General features: G+C 35.4%; 1 protein-coding gene across 1 annotated transcript in view; it reads left to right on the forward strand.

Annotated features, from left to right (window-relative positions):
- slc25a48 (solute carrier family 25 member 48) overlaps nucleotides 1-22,626 on the forward strand; it is a 46,427-nt gene extending 23,801 nt beyond the window's left edge. Inside the window, exons 2-7 of the mRNA XM_028812612.2 lie at nucleotides 2,948-2,991; nucleotides 6,433-6,504; nucleotides 8,252-8,504; nucleotides 11,435-11,704; nucleotides 14,169-14,302; nucleotides 15,857-22,626. Coding sequence (XP_028668445.2) covers nucleotides 2,948-2,991; nucleotides 6,433-6,504; nucleotides 8,252-8,504; nucleotides 11,435-11,704; nucleotides 14,169-14,302; nucleotides 15,857-15,961 — 878 coding nt within the window. The 3' untranslated portion in view covers nucleotides 15,962-22,626. The remainder of the gene's footprint in view (nucleotides 1-2,947; nucleotides 2,992-6,432; nucleotides 6,505-8,251; nucleotides 8,505-11,434; nucleotides 11,705-14,168; nucleotides 14,303-15,856) is intronic.
- The last annotated feature ends 1,709 nt before the right edge of the window (nucleotides 22,627-24,335 follow it).

The raw sequence follows: 24,335 nt of genomic DNA on the forward strand, positions 1-24,335 counted from the left end.
TCTGACATCACATGTGATGTCAGAGCAACAGGCCGAAGTCATTCAGCTCACTAGGACGTGATACCTTTGGGACTGGGGTGATACAAGATGTTTTCCAAAGCCTCGGGACTCTCCCCTGTTCCAGGCTCAGGTTGAAGATGCGCTGTAGAGGACCCCCCAAGCTCCGATGCACAGACCTTCAGCAGTCGTGGCGATACTCCATCTGGACCCGCTGCTTTGCTGGCACGAAGTCTCCTCAGCTCTCTGCTCACTTGCGCTGTTGTTATTATGGGTGGGGATGTTTTTCCTATGCTGGTATCAGCAGAAGGATGTGTGGAGGGTGCAGTACTCCGAGGTGAGAGTGAGAGTGGGTTAGGGTGGTCAAACCTGTTAAAAAAGTTGTTCATTTGGTTTGCTCTCTTCACGTCTCTCTCAATGGTGGTACCCCCGCTTCGAGCTGCAGCCAGTGATGATCTTCATCCCATCCCACACTTCCTTCATGCTGTTATTCTGCAACTTCTGCTCCAGCTTTCTCCTGTACTGCTCCTTCGCCGCCCTGAGTTGGACTCGGAGTTCCTTCTGCACGCGCTTGAGCTCATGCTGATCACCGTCTTTAAAAGCCCTTTTCTTCTGATTCAAAAGGCCCTTGATGTCACTTGTAATCCATGGCTTGTTGTTAGCATAGCAGCGTACTGTTCTTACTGGAACTACAATGTCCATACAGAAGTTGATGTAGTCAGTAGTGCAGTCAACAACTTCCTCAATGTTCTCATTATGAGATCCCTGCAGGATATCCCAGTCTGTAGTTCCAAAAAGTTCTCTCAGAGTATTCTCAGCCTCCGGGGTCCACTTCCTGAATGATCGTGTGGTTACAGGTAGGACTCTAACTTTTGGTTTATAGTGAGGCTGAAGCTGAACCAGGTTATGATCTCCTTTCCCAAGCGCAGGCAGCGGGGTGGCGCTGTATGCGTCTTTAACGTTTGCATACAGTAAATCAATAGTCTTATTTCCCCGGGTGTTACAGTCCACATACTGGGAGAATGCAGGCAATGTTTTGTCCAGCGTCACATGGTTAAAGTCTCCAGCGATTAGCACAAGCGCTCAGGGTGCTGCGTTTGTAACTTAGCAACAGCAGAATGGATGATGTCACTCGCTGACTCCACGTCTGCCCGAGGAGGAATGTATACAATAACAACAATGACATGTCCAAACTCTCTGGGCAAGTAGTAGGGACGTAAACTTACGGCCAACAGTTCGATATCCCTGCAGCAAGTGGAGATTTTGACGTTAACATGTCCAGAGTGACACCACCATGTATTAATATAGAGAGCGAGTCCTCCTCCTTTGTGCTTACCACAGGTACTTGCATCTCTGTCCGCTCTAACTGTGCTAAACCCGGGTAGCTCCACGTTGGCATCTGGGATGGTGTTATTTAACCACGTTTCGCAGAAACACAACAAACTACATTCTCTGTAGGTCCTTACATTTTTCACCAGCGCAGCCAGTTCGTCGATCTTATTTGAGATTGATTTTACATTCCCCAGAATCACAGAAGGAATATAATGTGATGGTGAATTTTCTTACAGAAAGTATCCATTTTTATTATTATTATTGTTATTGGATATTTGGTTGACACATTTATCTAGGGCAACATAAAGATCAGGAACTATTTTTTACGTATAATTGGAGCACTGACAGGTTATATCTCTTCTTTAGTGGTGAAACTGAACCACCAACTCTGAAGTTCAAAATCCACAACCTGAATAACCACAAGATGTTAATACTGTATTAACTTTAGCACGAGTGTATGCTACTTTACTGTGTTTCACCATTTTGTCTTACTCTTCCGATATGGTAAGGTCTTCATTTCTTCATTTTCATCTCTCTAGTACCCATAAGAATTAACATGCTCCACTCTGTTCTGCTACCCTTGAAGATACTATCTCTCTCCCTCTCTACATGGTGTCTTATTTAAATACTGGCCAGTTCTCCCTGAGGGTAAAAGGAGTAATCACTCACTTAAACTAATGAAATGGAATGTTTTCCATCATTACCAGTCATAACTGTAGCCATCCCAGAGAGAAAAGAAAGCACAGAGAATGGGTAAATAAAGAAATTAGGGGACTGCTCTTGTCAAAATTATTGTCAAGTTCTAAGTACAGGGCCAAAATAGATTTTGAAAATTACCCATTTGAAATAAATTTTATATCTCTCCATCCATTTAAGAAACCTTATTCTAATAATTAGTTATGGAAAGTGCCATTTTATAACAGCACTTACAAACTTGACAAGTTAATGTCCGAAATCAACCTAACTTGCATATCTTTGGGAGATCCAAAGGAACATCTGCAAGAGTGCTGGGAGAATGAGTTACCTCCACACACCGTTATTAGACAAGGGTTTGAACTCCGGGTTCTGGAGCTGTAAATCAGTAGCACTGGCAACTGTAAAGTGCCATATAGTTAACTGAGATACAGCCCAGAAGCTTATGTTCATGCTGTCTGTGACTGACTACCCCCGGTTGTCTGATGATTCCGAAGTGTTTTTGCTTTTTTTACTTACCACCTCCTCACTTCATAGTCTGCATATGAATCCTTCAAAAGGACAAAGAAGTTAATTACAAAACTAGTTTGGAATATACCTGTTTCCACTTCACAACCCTTCAAAATGAAGCTATCAGTGAGCTTCTGCACAGGACAAAAATCCAAGCTCCTGTCTTTTTTGTCATTGCCTACTCATGAAATCATGGCACAGCAATAGGAGACTTCTAATGCAAAAAAGCCCCCAAGAACAATCCTCGTTTATATATTATTTTTTGTCTTTTAATGCTGAATGCAGACACTGTAAAGCATAATAACATATTTTTAATATACCAAGATCATAGTTTAAACTTGTATTGCATTCTGTACAAGCACTACCAGTAACTAGAAACATTGTATATAATATTGTCTCCTTTGCTTTCTTGTAGGTGCTACCAGTGTTATTGTCGGGCATCCTTTTGATACTGTAAAGGTGAGTCTTCTTCTCCATATATATAAAATCTAACGTCTGTTTGTCTGTATGTCTGCCCGCTTTTCATGAGAGAACTACTTAACGGATTTAAATCAGGTCTTTTTCTAGAATTTTCTTGAACATTCTGGTTGATTTTGTGACTTATCTCATCATGCTAAGAATCAGTTTGCCTGCAGTAGCAATATATTAATGCTAATCCGAGACAGAGGCTGCGGTCCGAGGGTAGGGGGAAGTGTGACGTCAGAAGTGGGGAGTCAGTCTACCTCTGTGTTTTGGAGCGTAACTTGCCTCCGCTTAGCTAGCGATACCTTTTTGTTTATTGATTTTTAAAGTTTGTCCTGTTTCACTACTACGCGGGGTGATCCGCGGGGAACGGCTAGTACAGAATACAAAAATGTATATTTTGATAAAAAATGTGAATTAAACATTTTCTTAATTAGCTCAATTTGATTTAATAAGTATATCTTGTGGAATAACTCCTAAATGACAGGAATTCTCTTTACAAATTGTTGGGCCACAATCACCAGTCTAATACAGCCAGATTTAATGTATGATTTTTATAGTACTAGGGTGTTGTACCGTGTTAGCCATTATGAATGTTGAGAAAAGCCAAGCAAAATGACACCTTTTATTGGCTAACTAGAAAGATTACAATATGCAAGCTTTCGAGGCAACTCAGGCCCCTTCTTCAGGCAAGATGATTTTTACAAATCTTTGATTAAAATCTTGGCAGTTCCTTCACTATAGCACCAATGGCCTTTTATCACTTATTGTGAAACTCATCTTTCTACTCTTGGTACAAAAAATATGCAACTTTATTTAGTTTTATAAACATTTTGCTAATTCTGCATATCTGTGTGGTATCAGATGCTCAAAATGGCAGACTTTGAGCACTTAACTGAATACATTCACTGAGTTATCTGCAGATGTACTTGGGAGCCTTTTTGCCTGCCATGTGTTATTGTCGGGCATCCTTTTGATACTGTAAAGGTGAGTCTTCAATAATAACTGCCAAATATTGTGGAGATTTTTTTAATTTCAGATTAATGTTTAGGGTGTGTATTACATGTTGAAGTACAATACAGTAAGACATTTATATGATTTCACAAAGCAGATTAAAAGCTGTTGAAAGTTTGGCCTCACTGATAGACATTCATTTTAAGGTGTTATTTGTATTTAGCATGAATAGCCTGAATGAATTAAAGCCTTTTGAAAATGTAGTAACCTCATTGTAATAAGAATATAAAATGTATTTATTTGTATATTTTTTTTGAGAAAATATATTATGTACAGTATCTCAAAATGGATTGATAGAACATTTAGAAGTTTAGATGTAGCCTGCCATAATAAAATGCATATAAATTTAAAAGTTTCAACCAGAAATTAGTCAGAACTCTATCAGGCACCAGGCTGTAGATGGTGTGACTACTTAGGATTAACTTACATTTAGATTTCTTTTTAGAAATGAATTACATTGCTTCCTTTATATTTAAAACTTCCCACAGACATGCAAGTTGGAGACTTTTGCTGTAGGGGCTGCTGCTGTTTTATAGTGTTAATCTCAACATTTTAGGGAGGACACTCTAATTTCAGCAATACACTATAAGTCATGTAAGATGTGTGGGATTTGAATCTATCAGCAGCATTACGAAGAAGATAGGAACCTTGGGAAGGATCTGAAGTTCACGGGGCACAAACAAACACACTTAATCTCATTGGGGCCAGTTTATACCCACCAATTAGCTTAGCCTGCACATCCTTGGAAAGATGGAAGGAAAGCAGGGGTACCCAGAGGAAAAGATGTGCAAATATAGAGAAACATGCAAACTCCACACAGACAACCAGATATGAGACTTAAACCAAGCATGCTAGATTTGTGACACTATGCTAACCAATTTTTATATTTAGTAACAATAGTTAAAGAATAGGATAGCATAGTGTCAGTGCTGCTGCCTTTTAACAAGGAAGTTTGGGGTTCATATTCTGGGTCCTTTCTTGTGTGGAGTGTGCATGTTCTCCCCATATCTATGTGGATTTTCTCTGGGTGGTCCAGTTTCTTCCCACAGTCCAAAGCAATGCAGGTTAGGGGGATTGGCAATGTTAAATTGTTCCTAGTTTGTACGTCTGTGTGTTCACCCTGTGCCCTGTCCAAGGACTGTTCCTGCCATGTGCCCTATGCTTGCTGGGATAGGCTCCAGCTTTCCTATGACCTTGCTCCTGGATGGAGGGATTAAAAAATAATTTGTCATCAATTTGTTATCACGGGAACTGGTACACAAAAGAAGAAATAATTGTATTAAAAAGACAATAAGATTGCAATGTTGTTAAGTTAGACTCAAAACAATGTCATTCAAGAAATGTATAACAGAACATATAGTATCCAAAATAAAAACTATACCATGTTACAGATGACTGAACACCACTCTTAATCTATCAATTTCCGGCACAGAGTAGGAGACATATAAAACATACTTAAAAGAAAAAAATAGCTGGGGTTTAGGCTGAGAAAAACTTCTCAAACACCTCTGCGGGATAATTTAGATTTCCAAACCTCAATTTAAAATAACATAATTTTTGAAAAGGCTTCATTTCACACCATGTAGAAAGTAATTAAGTGCGCAAGTTTTGTGCCACACTTTTCTCCTCAGCTTTGAGCTTTTATTTTAGCAGCAGACTTGCAAGGACAACCAGGTTTTCCTTGTTAATCTGACTCTAATAAATACTGCTACTGCATGACCCCATTAATCACTCTTCTGTCTAGGTTCTTAAATGTATTGCAAACTCATCATGTAACATCTGTGATGTTTGTTATTGCTTCTTTCAAATGTGCTTCAGTATTCCTCTGGCTTAGAAGCTCAAACAGATTGGGCTGACTAACTGGACAGTGCAAGGTGTCGGTTAACTGAGTGAAGGCTACTCATTGACAAAACCTTTGCACATCTTTTTGACACTGACTGTTTGCAGACACAGAAAAAGCAACAAACAACTTTGTGCCCATTGTGGCATGTTAATAATATGAAAACAGCAAAATGTTAATTGAATTGGGTTAAAAGAGATAGCTCTGCATGAACCCTCAAGCATTTATTGAGGTAAATGAAACCCTCTTGAGTTAACTGTGCATTTCAGAGCCCATTGTTTATATATGATAAAATGACTACTGCATGATAAGAATGCTTTTAAAGGCTTTAGAAGAAGTCCTGCATATATTTGCTTTCTAATGAACTGAAATCTAACCAACTGTTAAAACTGGTGTTCTAAAATTAAATTTTGCAGTTTTGCTTTTTTTCTATTTATCAGCATTTTTCAGTTATTCAGTAGGTAGATCATTTATTTTCCATGTTTATATACCTTAACATTTTGTTTTATGTTCTTAAAATACTGATTTATTTTTACTTTTTTATTTTTCTGACTAAATGATATTCTACATTAACTTTCTTTCAGACTCGTTTGCAAGCTGGACAGGGGTACAAAAACACTCTTCAGTGTATTCTCACAGTCTACAGAAAGGAAAATGTATGTATACCTTAATGAGACTTAAATGAATTACAGAAGGTCTCTGGCCAGTTGTGTTGTGTTGGCTTTTTATTGAAAGTTTTAAATTCTAAATAATTAAATGTTGTTGTTAAATATCTCTGAGACATAATAGCGGCAGTCTGTTCTTTCTACAAGTATTTCCTACAAAAAATGCTTTAGATAAAAATATAATGTTGTCTGTTTCAGGTTGTTATGATTAAAAATGTCTCCTTTGTGTGCAAACCAAGTAAACTGTCCAATATATTAAGACATGTTTTCATTATGGTGGGTGCCATGGTTATTGCTGCTGCCTCATGCACTTCTGCATCCTGGGTTCAAAACCTATGGTCTTGTTGTGTCTGGGTTTGTCCTCCCACGTCTAAAGATTTGTAGAGTAGGTTGGTTGATGGGTCCAAATTAGTCCCATTTAAGTATAAGTGTAATGTGTGTGTTTGAGTTGGCATTGCAATGGCATGGCAACCTGTTTAGGGCTGATTCCTGCCTTGTGCTCAGTGCTCCTGGGATAAGAACAATAAGAACGATATATATTAAAACAAATGAAAGTTTTTATCTTCATCCTGAGCTAGTGAAAAAACACACCAACACTCACGTATGACCATGTGCATAACCCTTACTGAGAATGCCAGTGAGAGTCTTGCAAGCTCTTCTCACAGGTGTAAGCCTATTCTCTTCTGTGTAAGGTGTTTGAGAAACTAGGTCAAAATCTTGACAAAGTGTATTGTATAATGAAACCTTCTAAAGCATGTAATTCAACACTATATGTTGACATGAGAGCAGCACACATTCTTATGCTTGCCAGGCATTTATTAGACTTAAAACATATGATCTCTTATAAATCCACAAAACTATGTTCTTTTTCAAGTTTGAAAAGACACACCTTGCATTAACTATGATGAAATCTAGCATGCTGTATTAAGTAAAGACTGCTTGTTAAGGTGTGTATTTTATTACTGTCCTTAGTTGTAGATCATAGAATTTGACACTGTTTCCTTTTAAAGGCTCTTTATGTTGAATTGAATCTTTTAAAATGTTTAGATGTAGCTTTGCTCAAGAGCTATGCTTAAAATCCTATTAATTATTTTGGTGGAACAGGATTTAGTTTATACTCATATGCCTATATTGTAATTAAAATGACCCTTAAAAGCAGACATCTCCTTTCATTTAATTTCAATAAACTTCAACTGCATTCATACCAAACAATTTATATCACATACTTTTATAAGTTATTCTGTGGGACTGTGGTTTTCATGAATCCCACACACATGACACCTTCCACATCTCAAAGACATACATGTTATATATAATTTCCAGTTTTATAGTGGTACCATGTGGGTTTGTATGTATATGTGTGTGGTCACTGTGATAAAATTGCACCCCTTTCAGGGATGGCTACTACCCCTACAGCTCTGAAATACATGACAGTGTTGTATTTTTAATATGATGGCAATCTATAATAGGTGATGTGGCTGAATCCTGACATTTATTTTTCTGTTGCTTTTAATTAAAATATTTTTAAAAATTCTTGTAGAACAGACACACTTCTTAGCAGTAATATGTACTTATATAAAATTTTAGGATTTTACTTTTGTAATCTGGGTAAACACACCAATTAAACTATTCTATTGATTTGGAAGTGCTCATTTTGTACTTTACAACTGTTGTATGACACTGTTTACAGGTCACTTCTTGCTTTCAAACATTTTTTTTGTTGTTATCTTGTTGCTAGGTGACAGGATTTTTCAAAGGCCTTTCTTTCCCTTTAGCAAGCATTACCCTCTACAATTCTGTAGTGTTTGGTGTCTTCAGCAATACACAGCGACTGTTAAATCAGTTGCGCTATGGGACTGAAAGACATGAATCTGATCTGCTAACTCTGGTGCTATCCAGCATGACTGCAGGCCTCCTCTCTGTTGGAATTGGTGCCCCTGTGGATTTGGTAAAGATACGACTGCAGATGCAAACACAGTCCATCGTAACCGGTAGCAGTTTTTGTTACTTTGAATCATATGTGACTCTGCATGATAAACTGTTGTTGACTGTTTCTTATTCAGTGTGGCAAACTTACTCAGATGTTCAACCCACATTCTCAAACAAAGCCTCCTGTTCAGGGAGAATCTGTGGGACTACATATTTACTCAGTGATATCATCTAGGCAGTGTGCTGACTATTGAATAAATAGCTAAAAATGGTGCTTATTTACAGAGAGAAGAGAAAAATGCCATAATTGTGTATTGTAGCTAAGGATAAAGAACATCAAAGGCTTCTCAATTGATAAATATTCAAAGAAAACACTTCAGTGTGCATCACATAAAATAATAAAATTATAAAATAATAAACTTCCAGAGCCCCCATCCTTCTCATATATAAATAGAATTCAAAATCCCCACTCATCTATTGATTTGTGTAAAGAAAAACTGTGTATGTCTTAGAAAAAAATTGTGTATGTCTTAGAAAGAGTGATGTGCCATGTCACTATGTATGTTGCCCAAATGTAGACTAACTTACTGCCTGGCAGGCCATAAATAACATTAATAAATGCAGGGCAATGTTGTGAGTAACCACATGAAGAGAAGAACAGTGTCACAAAAACCCTACCTACATACATAACTTTTATTTATTTAATTTAATTGATTACATTAAATAGAGAAAAAAACAAAAGCAAATCAAAAACTGTAAATCAGAAAAATAATACATCCAAAAGAAAAAAAAACACAAACAACAAGAAGAATAATTATAAAACAATTAAAAAAAATACTAAAAGAAATTAAGTACAATACCCAAGTCAAAGTACAGAATCCAAAAAACAAAATCCTAACACCAAAAGGAAATTTCAAAACAAAATAAGCAGAAATCACAAAACTAACCAAAATCAAAAAAGCAAATGGAAGTAGAAGAATAAAACCAGGTATTGACATAATAATAATAATGATAATAATAATAATAATAAATAATAATTAATTACACTGTAAGCAATTTTCTAACCCATTTAAAGTGCTTTACAAAGACAGTGGGGGAACAGTTTAACTACCACCAATGTGTAGCATCCACCTGGATGATATGACTTCTGCCATTCTTGTGCCAGTACATTCACCACACATTAACTTTTAGGTGGTGAAGGGATGAGAAAGATGAATAGCTTGTTATTACCATGGAATGGTGAGTAGGCCAGGATGAACAAAATTTATCCAGGACATCAGTAAACACCCTGTTCTTAATCTTTTAACCACCAGAGAGTCAGGACCTCGGTTTTATGTCTCATCCAAAGAATGGCACCAGTTTTTGTAGCATGGTGTCCCCACCAGTGCACTGGGTCATTGAAATCTACACATAGACCACAGGGTAAGTGTCCTCCTGATGGAATTAGTGAAACTTCTTCCAGCAGCAACTTAAGCTTTTTCTAGATGTTCTCCCATGCATGCACTGGCTGGGTCCAAACACGCTTAGCTTCAGGTAGTTTACCTGTTCTGAAGTTCAGGTGGTAGGGTTGCTGATATAGGACTAGAGCTGCTCCTAGCATACGAGTGTCACAATTCCTGGATATGTTTTAAGTATAGAACTGGTGGAGATTGGTAATTAACCACAGTTCACCACAGTACCTAGAAAAGTACTGTATACAATAATTCACACATCATGTTTGCATTACTGCACTGAGATATTAGTCACATGTAATATATTTAGCAGATTTGTAGAGTCAGGGTATTTTACTTGAAGCTGACGCACAAGACTTTCCAGAGAAATGAAAGGCACCTGGATACCCTAATCAGAATATATTCTTGCATATGTCAGTGCTTTTGCCCCAAATACATATTTTAGTACTTCTTTGGAAAAAAGGCCCTCGCTGCTGTTCTCTAAGTGATATTTATTTCTATAAATTTTCCTGGCAGCTGTCTAAAGATAGCCATGATTCATTCACCTCAGTTGCTGGTCTATAGCTAAGACATATAGGGTCCAGCACCTCTTCTATTCTCTCTAAAATACTGCTGATTTTTTTTTTGTTCCACAAATTTCCAGGGCAACGTAGCCGCCCCTCATCTTAAGTGTACTTTTTGCAGTGCAAGCATGCACCTACTGAATCACAATTATCTCCGAACTCCCTTACTGTACCTGTCAGGCAAATCATGAATCATTTAGACAAAAATGATACTTTCCAAAGTTAGAACTGACAACTTGTAAAATTACTTAAATTCCTTATTTCTATTTCATCAGACAATCACCAAGTTCTCTGACTAAAACAAGTCTTTTCGTATTGGGTGAAATACTTATTTTGACATGCAGGCAATAACCAATTCCATGCCTTTATAGCTCCTAGGCTGCTTTACTGCTGGCTGATTTCAAATAAAAGACAATATGACATTGACAGTTGTCATCAATCTTGCTGTAGGAAATTGTGTTTTGTAGATCTATCAAGGGGGATTCTGATTTTGTACATTATTTGTTAGGGTGAACAAAGTGACAGCTGTTTTAAAAGTGATGCATGACCAATCCTATTTTGCTAATATTTCTTGAAGGCATATAAAATATGATATATTACCATTGCAAACAAATTATAACTCTCTGAGGCTGCACCTTTCTGGAAGAGTGCCCTTTGTTTATAATATACAACCTGAATGGGAATTTTTAGACAAAATGTTACAACTATTGTATGTTTACTTGATGTAAGAATAAAACTCAAAAGTACATTATTATAGCATTGGTTACTTACTAGAACGCAAGGACTTTGAATGCAGCATAATAATAATGTGTGGCAGGCATGGCAGACAGAGTGTATAAAGAAGTGTTTTTTTTCAGTCTGTGCGTTGTTAAGGCTGTATCGATCAGTTACTCTTGTTTGTTGATTTCTTGTTATATAGCCTCTATAAAAATTAATCAAACAAAAATGATAACCAATGTTTTATTTTTCTTTCTTCAGAAAATTTCAACCTGGCAGGCAATGTTTCCTTACGTACAGTCAGTCTCCATGAACCTTCATACTACAGAGGGCCTATTCACTGTATCAGCACTATTGTTCAGAATGAGGGGATCAGTGGTCTTTACCGTGGAGCTGGGGCCATGGTTCTCAGGGATATCCCAGGATATACAGCTTATTTTGTTCCTTACACATTCATTTGTGGGTGGCTTACTCCAGGAGGAGATGTAGCACCTAACTGTATTACAATTTGGCTTGCTGGGGGTTTAGCTGGTAAGAACTCTTTATGTATTTTCACCTGACAGATTGATCTAGTGTGCCATGTTAAAATACATAATAAATATCATATTATCTGCTTTTTAGTATATTGTAAAATTACTCTGTATAAATGTAAAGTAAAAATGATGTATATAAGTGAAATTAATTAGGGGCCAAAGAAACAGTTCACATTAGATGAAAAAAACATTACCTATCAAAGGACAGTTGACACATTAGAAAAAAATGTGTGCTGTCTCTTCTGTTTAAGACACTTTAAATGAAGCACTGCTAATGTCTTTGTGACTGTTATAAAATGGACCACCTGACTTGATAGCATGCAACATCCCACAGTTTGATTAATTTTGGATTTAGCTGGCTGTTGATTGGAATGCTACAAGTAACCTGTGATAATATGGTGTTGATGAATTTTAGGGCTTTTATTTTTCTTCTTAAAAAAGACACAAAAGCCAAATCTGCTTTTACTTCATATCTAGGCACAACAGAATTGTCTTCATCCCAGGTAGCAGTTCAAGTGGCAGGCTTGTAGCCTTCGCAGGCCCAAAAGATCTAAGCATTTTTATTTAACTAAAGTTCAAACTGTCTAGATAAAGGAGAGGAAAACTGTGAATGTCAACTTTCAAGGACAAACAAAATCCCTTTCATTTGCAAATTTATTTACAAAAAAAGGAACAACAAAAAAACAAAGAATGAAAAATGGCAAAAGCAGGTTTTCCTAAAAAAGGCAACAAACAAAGCAAACAAACCCAAATCAGAAACAAATAGAGAATACCTCATAGTGAATGCCACGTTCAAGAACCAGAGAATTCAAATATGAAGCTGTTACGAGGCAGGCAAATACAAAAAAAAAATCTGGTTTAAATAAAATGTTCCCAATGAGTTTACTATTAAAATTGTGCATCATGGATTTTTAGGCATAATTATTTTTATTTTAAGGGTCTGGAATTTTGCAGAAAATATTGTTAATTTTGGTCAGTTTCATTATTTTTTCATTTTGCTGTGGCACCATTTTGTTTTTTATGTGGGTGCTACCATTTTCTGCAATGGTCGCTAGGATGCACCACTCAGTCTCTAGGCATGTGGCTGTAGAAACTGAGCATTGTGATGGCATCACCATGATACTTTAAATAGCTGAAATTACTGATGCATCTGAGATTGTAAACAGTGAATTTAAGAGCATTTGTGTGTTTTTTGAGAGAAGTATCCTTCAAGAATACTTCGTGATCCTTTTAAGACTTTAAATGTGGTTTGTGTTCTGGTTTTGGCATAAAATTCTAGGCTCTCTCTCATTTCGACTCTAGTTACATCTTCAATTACAATTCATCTCCTGATCTTTTTATGACAGTTCTTTTTATAGCATGGAAGTTTTAGTTTTTTATCTACACTGTGACTGTCCTTTTTCTGACAATTAAATTGGATCATTTTTGCCTTGTTTACTTTTGCTTTGACACTGACACTGGCAGAACAGAAGCACAAAATCAAAACAGGAATCAAAAACAAAGATGCAATGCTGACAGCCGTATTATCAGATAATCCGGTTTCCTTAGGCTCTGCATACAAGAGGCATGGCAGATAACACAGAAAGCTAATACATATATACTTAGTATAATGCAAAATTTTTAAATAATTAATAAACAACAGCATGTTAACCAAATAAACTACAAACACAACACAACAAAAACATATTTAACAATATATTTAAAATAATATTTGAAAAGTTATGTAATGATTAAATAAATAAAGAACTTACCTGAGCCAGGAATGAAACCCTGACTGAAACATAAAATGGGTAAGCAAGTTATTAAACAGATTGATGAGTGAATCTTAGTGAAAATAAATTTAAACATAACAGAATGACATTTGTGCCAAGTTAGTGTTAACAGCTGACTTAATATGTACATCTTTAGTATGTGGGTGTAAAACCTGTAAAAACACAGTTAGACATGGAAAATCTCCAAACTCCATGTGGACAGTGACCTAAACCCCGTTCTGTTTCCATTATCCATGTAATCATTATCAAACCCAGTTAATCCAGTTAATTTACTCAATTTCATAATCAAAAATCTATTAATATTATATTACCGTGGCTGATGGGAATTATTCTTTTGTTTCACTTATGATTTAGTCCTTGATGTGCAGTGGGCTTTCTTTACTTTGCTCCACCTCTGAATCACTTTCTGAACAAATCTAACCTAATCAATGAAGGAGAGATAGCCAAGCTGAAACCACAAAAGTAATTGTTTTAGTAAAGAATCATTACTATTTTAGCAATTTAAATACATTATGTTCATTACATTTCATTAAGTATTTTCTCATTATAAAGAATTGGCATTTTTAACATTGTTATATTTTAATACCGATGATATTTATTTAAGAAAAGCTAAAGTGATAATGATACCAATTTGTTCTTATCTAAAAATTCAGCTCATAAATATTCATCAGAGGCATAATGTTTTTGTAGGGTCAATTTCCTGGGTGACAGCTACTCCAGCAGATGTTATAAAAAGCCGCTTGCAAGCAGACAAAAGTCGACAAAGGAAATACAAAGGAATTACACATTGCATCATGGAAAGTTACAGAGCAGAAGGCCTGCAGGTAAATCAAATATTCAGTTTTACCAGTCTCTGAAGTACCTGTCTAATATTTACTGTACTTCTTTTCATATCCCATTTGTTAGCTTCTATTAGAGCTAACAAATCTTAACACCCACATTTATCCCAGGTCCTGCACCATACCGTCAGGTAGCGCTACAATGCCAAATCTCCACACTACCTCACCCAAATAAGGGAAACACTGCTTCACATATTTCTGCTAATAAAAAAAATGTACAACGGAAATAACATAATCCCAGTTTTAAATGGAATCACTATGTGCCCAATTAATCCATGATTCAGGCAGCTTTAGATAGATCACAATAAAGAAAGAATACAGCCTGGTCTTCAAATAATTAGTTCAGGAGTCCTCCATCTGGAAGCAAGGAGAGATTTAAATGCCAATGCGCCCTAACAGATATAACTATGCTGGTACAAAAAGAGAAACCAAGTCCTGAAAGGTCTATAAAAATAATGTTGTAAAGGAATATTTTCAACAGATATTATTAAAGAAAATGAGTAATAAATTACAGAACAGAAAGCTACAACTGTAGGGCAAAACCGATATATATGGATAAACATGGTGTGAACACTGAGGTTGTAAAACAAGATGTGAGAAAGCAGAAAAAGGGCAGGGTTTCCCACAGGAAAGAAAAAATAATGAACAAAAAATAAGGCTTTTAAATGTTATCCATTTTTTTAAGGGTTATGGTTTTCTTAGCTCTTTCTTTGACAGTCCCCCTACTTTTGAAGCTTGCCCCAAAATGAACACCAACTTCAGGTGGTGACATTTCATATATAGTGAGCTGGTTGGAGAAGGCTCGGCAGATATGATATCATACAGATTATAAACTGTGCATTACCTAAATACTTTCCTCTTCTTATTACACAATCAGAGTCCATTACTCACTCCCTATGCTTCCTATGTTTGATAATGCAAAGGGGATGAAGGAAAAGAGCCTTTCGATCGTTCACCTCAACAAACCTAGCACCTACAAGAAAGACTGTCTGCACAGCCAACATCAGGTTATGTACATTTTTGGCTGGTGGTGCACTCAGGCTTCGCTGTGGAATGAAATCAGAATGACCTGAGTGCTCCACACAAACATGGGGACCTTTGGAGAGACAGAGTTGAGAGATGCTACAGGGAAAATGACAATGCATGGAGCACTTGTCCTCTTTAGGATTGAAAATGGACACTTAAAGCTAATGACACTTTCAAGTAGCTCTCTTGGTAGCAAATTGTGCAAGTTATTAAGATAACAACCCTTAACTAAGGTAACCAAAGACATCCCAGATGAGACTGTGCAGTATTTTGGATAATTATACTACTTTAGATGAACAATATGTGCTACACACATTACATTTGCAGATTAGTACTATTTATACAGTATGTCTACAGTCTTATAAACACAAATTTGGCTTAAGTGTTCTGTTACAATTCTTTTATTATTGGAAAGTTAAAGTGAAGACCATGATAAAGTGTTCCTGTGTGTACAGAGTAATATTTTCAAATGCCATTCCTGATACAATCCTCTAACTATGACTTTCAATGTAGGTTTTCTTTCGTGGAGCAGCTGTAAACACCATCCGGGGCTTTCCCATGAGTGCCACAATGTTTCTAAGCTATGAACTTTCCTTGAAGTTGTTTCGTGGATTATGAAAAGGCAAAATTGAGTTTTGGACATTTCCTGTGCCTGATCTCAAAAAGGTTGGATTGATATTTCTTGCATGCAAGAAGCATCAGATATTTCACTTAACAACAGAACATGTTTGTGCCATACAATTGTATTTAAAAAAGTAATATGAACTATATTACTCACAAATGTGTTTTTATTGTGTCTTCATGATGCTGGTAGTGTGAAGTGAGAAAATTAAAAGAATATATTGTATATACAGTACCATAAAGAACCATAGAAGCCAACCAATATTGTGCATTGTATGAATCAAATAACTGAAAGTATTTTGGAAAGTATAACATGTATTGTAATAAAGAAACTTTGTCCAGTCTACAGTAGTCCACAACCGGTATTTCAAGGCCTTATTTTGTTCTGCTAGGAACGGTCTTCCTACTGTCACTGGCTCTGTCAGACCTACAGCACAAACTCTCCTCCTCACAATAGAAACTGAGACTTGCTTTTTTCGACCACTGTTAAGCTGTTTTTCTGTGAAGTGCCTGTCATGGAAGCTGGTGACCCTCAGAAACTTGTCTTCTGATTGTGTTGTGACTTTTGGGTTTGCAAGATCCCTTCTTAACAGAGTTTTTTACAGTCCAATCCAATTACCTTTAGATTGTGTAGGAAACCATACTCTCTGACACTTTGATTTTTTTTTTTTTTGCATTTTCTGCAAATGAAAGGCCAATACTTCTAAGGGTAATAATCTGATTTCATTTGTTAATTGCTGTTTATCACTGGAATATTTGTCCAAGAAGTACTTCAGTGGGTGTAGTAACACAGTCTGTTCCAACTCTGCTTTAAAACAGAGAGATGGCTTTTAAGTAATCAACAGAAGCTGGGACACCTATGCAAATTGTATCTTTCAACTTGCAAGGCTTAATTTACTTTAATTGCTACAAGAGCATCCGAAGGGTGTAACCTACTAGTTGTTCCCTGAAGAAGGCCTATTTATAATATTCTTATATTTTCTTTTTTTGGTTTTTGCTAACCTAAACTTTAAATGTAAACATCTGGCAGTTTGATGCTTACCTTTTCACCATTTTAGGTCATTCATTTAATTTCATTTCAACTGATTAAATTTGAAGAAAAACTAGAAAAACTGAGGTGTTCTAAAATGTTTGACCAGCAGTAGTATATACATGGAGAGTTTCATTACAAGCCATGATTAACAGAATATTTGATTTTTTAGGACCACTGCTGCAAGAAAAATCATTCACCATGAGCTTCATGGCTTACTAAAATTATATTTTTGAAAACTGTGACAACGAAAGGTCTAACAACTAAAAAGTACACTTTCATTTCAGAATGTGATAAACACCACTTTCCTTTTAGTACAAACTGCTATAAACTATAACTATAAATACTGTACAATCAGATAATAAAAGACTTTGTGACTTTTCCCTGTTAATGGTATTAGGTGAGTACTTTTAGTGTGTTATTTAGTTATTTATTATAATATTTTGTGGATTTGTTTTTGGAAATTAAATGTTTCAATACAGACTTCACACACCTGTAAAACATCAAAATTTTCATAGCATTTGGATACAACAAAAATGGTAATTAATTTGGCAAAAATGGATATATTGTATTTTGCGATGAAACCATTTATATAAATAATTTACATGTGTAGGAAAAGTAATTGAACTTGGGTAGTCATAAAGCTTATAAAGTATAACTAATGTCATGGAACATTTTAATTAAGATTTATATTTATAAACAGACTTTTATTTCTTTTTTGTGGTTTTCAGGGTGAAAGCAAGTAGACCCACCACCTAGAGCAACATGTGCTGTTTTGGCAGCAAAATAATGGGTACAACAAATGTGATGTGGCTGTTTATTGAAAATAAGCATGAGTTCTGGGTAAAAAAAAAAAAAAAAAAAAAAAATATATATATATATATATATATATATATATATATACGGTAATTGTTAAATAATCATATTCAGTTTGCTGATAACATGAACAACCTTAAAGCCAGCACTTTAGTGATTTATTTGGCTGAGCACATAACCTGTCAAAACTGCCAGCCATACATGATAAGCACATTCACTTTGAAAATGCCTTACATTTTCTCACCAAAGATTCAGTCACATACTGTAAGTTCAAAACATAACCCATATTTCCAAAATAATAATCAAAAAAGACTTAAAGGAAATTGTCAATAATGGATATAACCAAACTGTCCACAATGCAATAAACCAAATCAGGGTTCTCATACAATACATGGCGTTAGTGTTTATGACAGCTGTCACATTTATAACTGCACAAAAATGCATAGACAAATATGTGATACCGTGCACACCATCACTTTATTTTAGTAGGAGTGGGAAGGTCTTTAATTAATGTTTTATAAGATGTAAACTAGTCAATATTCTTTACTTTAAACAATCTGTGCAATTTACAAAGCTGTAGTAGCAGTAGTATTAGTGGTACTGTGTGTACAGTGTAAAGTTAAATTCATACTTGCCTATCTAACCAACATATAACACATCACTACTTTCCAGTGGCAAGATAAATAAGAATGTTTTGAAACAGATGGAAATAGCTGTATGTGGATATTAATCAGCTGAAAACATAAATGCATAAGTGGTATAAAGGTACTGTATAATGCTTTTCTCTTAATGTGAACTGATATTCACTGATAGTAATTAATAAGGTAATTTCTATAATTTACACACTCAGAAGTGCTCAATTTCAAAATTGTTTTGAGTTAGTTTTGGAAATTTTCATAATTTAGGATTATGTTAATATATTCTATGGATTACTGATTCTGGTTCTGTTTATATTTTTCATGATCAGTATTATTACCTCAGATTAGGCCATTTTTGAAATGTACTTTTCAATCCTGTTTAAAGTTGCTAGCAGATATAAACAGAGTATGTCACATATATCTTGTATTAAGTGTACTGGTATAAGGGTGTAAACATGAATATGTTTGTCTTTTACCAATTGACTTCAAGAATGTGTGCCACACAATGCAGCTGGCATCTCCTTACTTTTATTTCTTTTGCATTATTTGTATGCATGTTTTCACCTAAATAATCACTGAAGATGCAATATTAACAGTTCTTCCTTCACAAAGTATGAATCAGAAATGAAAAGTGGTTGAATATATTTAGTGAAACAAAAGTTCTTTATGGTTGAGAAAGCAGAAAGAAACATTGGCTCAGATAATGTTGCATTCAGAGTTTCCAAGAGTAGCATTTGCCTCCTGTTTTAGGTGCTGAATTGTTCTTTTGTGTTGTTGCAACCCACACAGTATACCAGCCAGCTGTTAAAATAAATTGTTTATTTCAGTAATATGCATAGTTTAGCATGCAATGAATTCCATTAAGAAAAAGAAACGTTTTGCAGATTTACTGTCTGTTGAGTGCAAATGAACTCCTTCTTGCATTGCTCTGACTTAATATGTTTCTGTATTTTATATGTCTTCAAGGGTGAAGAAAAACTATTTAAAATAGTTAAAAATATCTGAAATAGAAAATGTATATTCCTCTATGCAACAATTCATGTCTGTAAAGAGCTTTAAAGAAACATTGTTCATTTTTTACATCTCAACCTTTCCAATTTCCTAAACTACCCATTCAATTTATCTCACTAAGTGCCTTTTAATGGAAGAAAAAAATTGCAAGGCAGAACTTCACTATGAATTTGGCGCAAATCTATGTCAGTAGTATAAACACACAGCATGTTTTATGACTGTGGAAGGTAACTCGTAAAACGAAGGATAAAATGCACTCTCCGCAAGGGCAGCAACCAAGCTACAGTTAAATTCAAGTCAGACAGTGTGCTTCCCACATGAAATATAAGACACCATTTAATTGTGAAGGAACAGCAAAACTGTACCTATGTCTCTGCTGCAGGACATATTACTTTAAGATTTATCAACATTAAATAAAAATCATATTATGCAACTACATTTTGAATGCAATTAGACACTTCAGGACACCCATCCACGTAATTTCTGACCCATTTATTTTCGTTAGAGAGTTGTTGGCAGCAGCTAGCGCAAGGCAGCTGCCAACTGTTCTTGGAAGAATAGTCCATCGGAGGGCATTCGTAACTGTCACACATACAAAACAAATGTAGTGCCACCAGTTAACTCATCATGCACGAATCTGGAGTGCGGGAGGAAACCTCAGTACTCCTATAAAAGCCATTTGAAGCAGGATGAAATTCAATATAAGTAGCTAGTGACTGGGCTTAGAAGGCAATAGTGCTGACTGCTGTGCCAATATCCTGCCTAGAGCTCCTACAACAGATACCTGAATAATGTAACTGATTATTTTTTTTAATTTTATAAACTTCTTTAATGTGTTCTTTAGTATTATACTTTATAGTGCATCTGCTTATTTATCATCCAACACCTAGCACTTCACTCATCTGGATAGAGTTTGCACTTTTTGTAAATGTGGTAAGTTCTGTACTTAGGTTGAGGAGGTATATATTATATATTCTCTGCCCAGATTTTAATTAACACCACACAGCTAGAGTTAAGCATTTCTTTTTTCTCTCTGATAATGCTCTGAACCTCAGTTTTGTGCTATTTCCGCTTTAACTTTTGAGCTCAAAGGTTGTGTCCTCATTGAAGTCCATTTGAATGTAGGCCTACTTCAAGGCTGGATCTTCCCTAATATTTTTCAATATTCATGTCCTGGATATCTATACAAATAATGTCTGATGATCTTAAGGTTGCACTTCTGATATTTACTAATGATTGTATCCTGAAAGCCCTATCCGATTATGATCTTCTGCACCCATAGAACATATAGGGATACACGTCAGGCTCTTCCAAATCTATGTTTCAAATAAAAATAGATTATTATCTCTCTGGGAACAAATGACTTGCTGTAATAAGCAGTTTCACAAGTGAAGGTGCAGGGGATCGGGAGATAAATTAACATATTATTGCAGTGGTGACCACACTGCAGGCATTTAACTTTAATCTTTCTGTTTATCAATCAGTCAACATCCCAATCTCCACCAAGGCTTAATGACTGAAGTGAAAAGTGATCGAAGGGGAAAGTGATTACTAGAAGCAAGAATGGGCACAGTTTTTGAGAGAAGTCAGTCTAAATAGGATGAGTTAAAAAAAGGTGAACTTTGCAGAAGAGCAACAACTATTGTAGATCAGGAAGGGCCAGTTGAAGTGGGTTATGCAGTAATAAGAAACCCCCATTGGTACTGGGCACAGCTAACTGTGAGGTGACTCATTGGCAGACCAAGTTTACATTTCTCATTTGGTCTATAAGAACCTGGCAATTCCAACAAAGACCTGGAGGCTGTTGCCAGTCTGATCAATGTTAGATATAGTCTGTTCAGGCATTGACTTTCATCAGAACTAGCAGATGTAGAAGTAGATAGAATGAGTGAGTGTTCTAATACTTGTGTCAAATCTGCTTATACTTGGTCTCTGGCCATACTCTCATTAACAAAGTGAAAAATACTGTATGTTTGTAATAACAGCCAGCATATTCATCCATTTATCCTTTTCAGTTTTACATATCACATCTCAATGTTGTCATTGTTTATTAAAGATTAAAAACAAGTCACTTATTAGCTCTTAGTCTTCAAACAGAATGATTCACCCTGGCAAAAGGCTTTTAACTTTCTGTGAAATTTCAAAGGCTTGCACAAAGGCTTGATGGTCCACATGTCTGTCTTCATAAGTGGTATCTAAAGGCTGTAAGCATTTTCCAAACTTATGCCAAAGAAGTACAATAACATGAAAAATATATTAAATTGGCAAAGAGAATCTAATTAATGACTCAGTATCAATTTTAAGTGGCATCTCCTTCACAAAGAGATATAAGCAAGTAATGTACCAGAGGTATTATATAAAACTGGAGAGTATATTCGTGTGTATAATAAATTAATAAAACAGTGAATGATCAGCAGACCAACAGAGAATAACTGATCCCACACTTCTGGAGTCTGTTGAATGCTATTTGTGCTAAACTGTTAGATGATAAGATCTTGATGTCCAACAATAATACTTTGCATTATAAATTAATATTGACAGTGAGGAATGCTAATTATTTTGAATGAAATGTCTGTGTTTTTCATAATGAAAAATCTTTAATATTTTAGAAGGAATGACTTGTCTAGTTGTTGGTGGAAAACAGTATGTGTTGCTACACAAGAAAATAATCATTTTCGTTTTTTATCACTTGTAATATGTACACAGAAATCTTTGCTGCTTTAAAAATTGATTGTATCAAATACTGTGAAATAAAGTAATGTGTCTTATAATACTGGGTGTGTCAAAATTATGTTAACATTTGAATGATGGAAACAATTTATTCACAAAACATACTTCATATGTGCAAGATGATTTACAGGAATGTCTGAACTTGAACTTGTTCGCCATCATGTTCAACACATGTACCATATGTGGCACATAAATTGTCCACAAAAATTGTGTATAAGTATATACATAGCAGTACCATTACTGTAATATAATTTTGACTCACCCTGTAAATTTCCAAATATGCTACAACTGGATATTTTTTAAAGTGTTGTATTTTTATTATTATTGTAAGCAATCTAACTATTTTTGGATACATTTTGTGATAAAGATTTATTAAACATATGTCAGATAAATATCTTGAACTAATAAAAAATAATATAAACAAATAATTGTAAAATTGTTATGCATATCTTCACATATTGAGAAGATCGATCACTCTACTGAAAATGTTTCTTGACTGTCACATGGAACCAATGCAACTATAACAGATCTTTAACTCTAATTTGCTTGATTTAGTAAAAATGCAAGGCAATCAGTAATTTTCTAGGCCTTCTCATTCCCAGTAAAGAGACAGACTGGCACATACATTTGTGGTAAATGGTGAAGAAGTGTGTCTATATTTGGCTGTCATGTTTAAAACAACTGAGATGACCCCCAGTCACTAAATGTTATCTTTTGAGATTTAGATTAATCAAAATCAATTTGAAATAAGAGTGGCGTAGGATTTTTCCAGTTGAGGAAAATTACGCACTCTGGATTTCAATTTCCTCTTTCATGACAAGAAGAACAGTTTTATGTGTGTGCCTTTACTGAGAAATTAAAAGTAGGCAAGAAAGGATTACAAATGTTTGTCATACACAAAACAGAGACATATGTCTGTGGGAGTCTGCACCTGTTCATATCTCTAATAATTTGTGCCTGTTTTAGAGTTTGAATTTTGAAAGATGAATTTGGTGCTTAACGTTTGTTGTGTATTAAGGTTTTTTTTACATTTAATTGGATCAAAGGTGCACATGGAAAGTCTTTCTTTGGGGATTTGAGAGACTTTATAAATTCTAAAAACAGCAGAGGACAAAAAACGCCAACCCCCCTAAGTCCTGGTGTCCTATCTTAACAAACAAGTGAAAAAAAAGAAAAAGAACTCCTCTTACTTTTTCTGCTGATGTATCAGACTCATGACAGAGGTCAAACAGAGGCAGAAACTTTAAATCAATATAAAAAAACCCATACTTATCTGCTCTTTTATACCTGACTAAAACATATATAATGTGTTCTATCCTTGGCTGCAATACTGAGTGACTTGATCAACACTGTATTTTCCTTTCCCTTTTCATAAATATTTAAGATTTCTAATTCTCCTGACAGATAAGAATTTTGCAAGTAAATAGTAACCCTATCTGCCTCATGGAAATTCTCCCCATAACATACCACCATACTGGACACACATCACTCTCCTTTAAAAGGAAGCATTTTGTGAGAGACGTGTAGTCAATGGCCACAACAGAAAGCCTGTAGCTACCATATAGCACTGCTCCTCCTGCCTGACCATCACACCCTAAAAGTCACACTATACTGGCAAGTCTACCTTTAGCACTAACAGATAGAATTTCCCAGGGGTCCTTTTGATAAAGTAGCCTGGAATTAATAAATTAGTACAAACCTCAGTCCTAGAAGGTCACGTTAGCTGCAGGTTTTCACAGTTTTTACATATAAGTCCATCCATTGCAAGTTAACTAAATCTGAAATGCTGTTATGGAGAAAAAAAGATGATTTGGTGTAAAATATATGATGTAGAAACATAACAACATATGATTGACCAACTAGAAGAAATCAATCAGTTCATCAAGTTTAGATAATTGCTGAGTAGTCTCAAAACCTTATCAGGATACTGTCTAAAGATTCCAGGATAATGTGGAAAAATGTTGCTAGAGTCTGCCTGGATAGGGTTTTTAAAAGTCAAACCACACTCAGAGCCATATTTTCTGAAAGCAGACTGTGATTTGAGCCCTTGTGATGCAGTTGATTAGTCTCGAACCAAAATAATCCAAACAGGACAAATAATATAAAAGAAGGGAGTATATTATTGAACAGAAAACAAGACATAATG

This window comes from Erpetoichthys calabaricus, chromosome 11 (assembly GCF_900747795.2).
Source record: "Erpetoichthys calabaricus chromosome 11, fErpCal1.3, whole genome shotgun sequence".
Taxonomy (NCBI): Eukaryota; Metazoa; Chordata; class Cladistia; order Polypteriformes; family Polypteridae; genus Erpetoichthys; species Erpetoichthys calabaricus.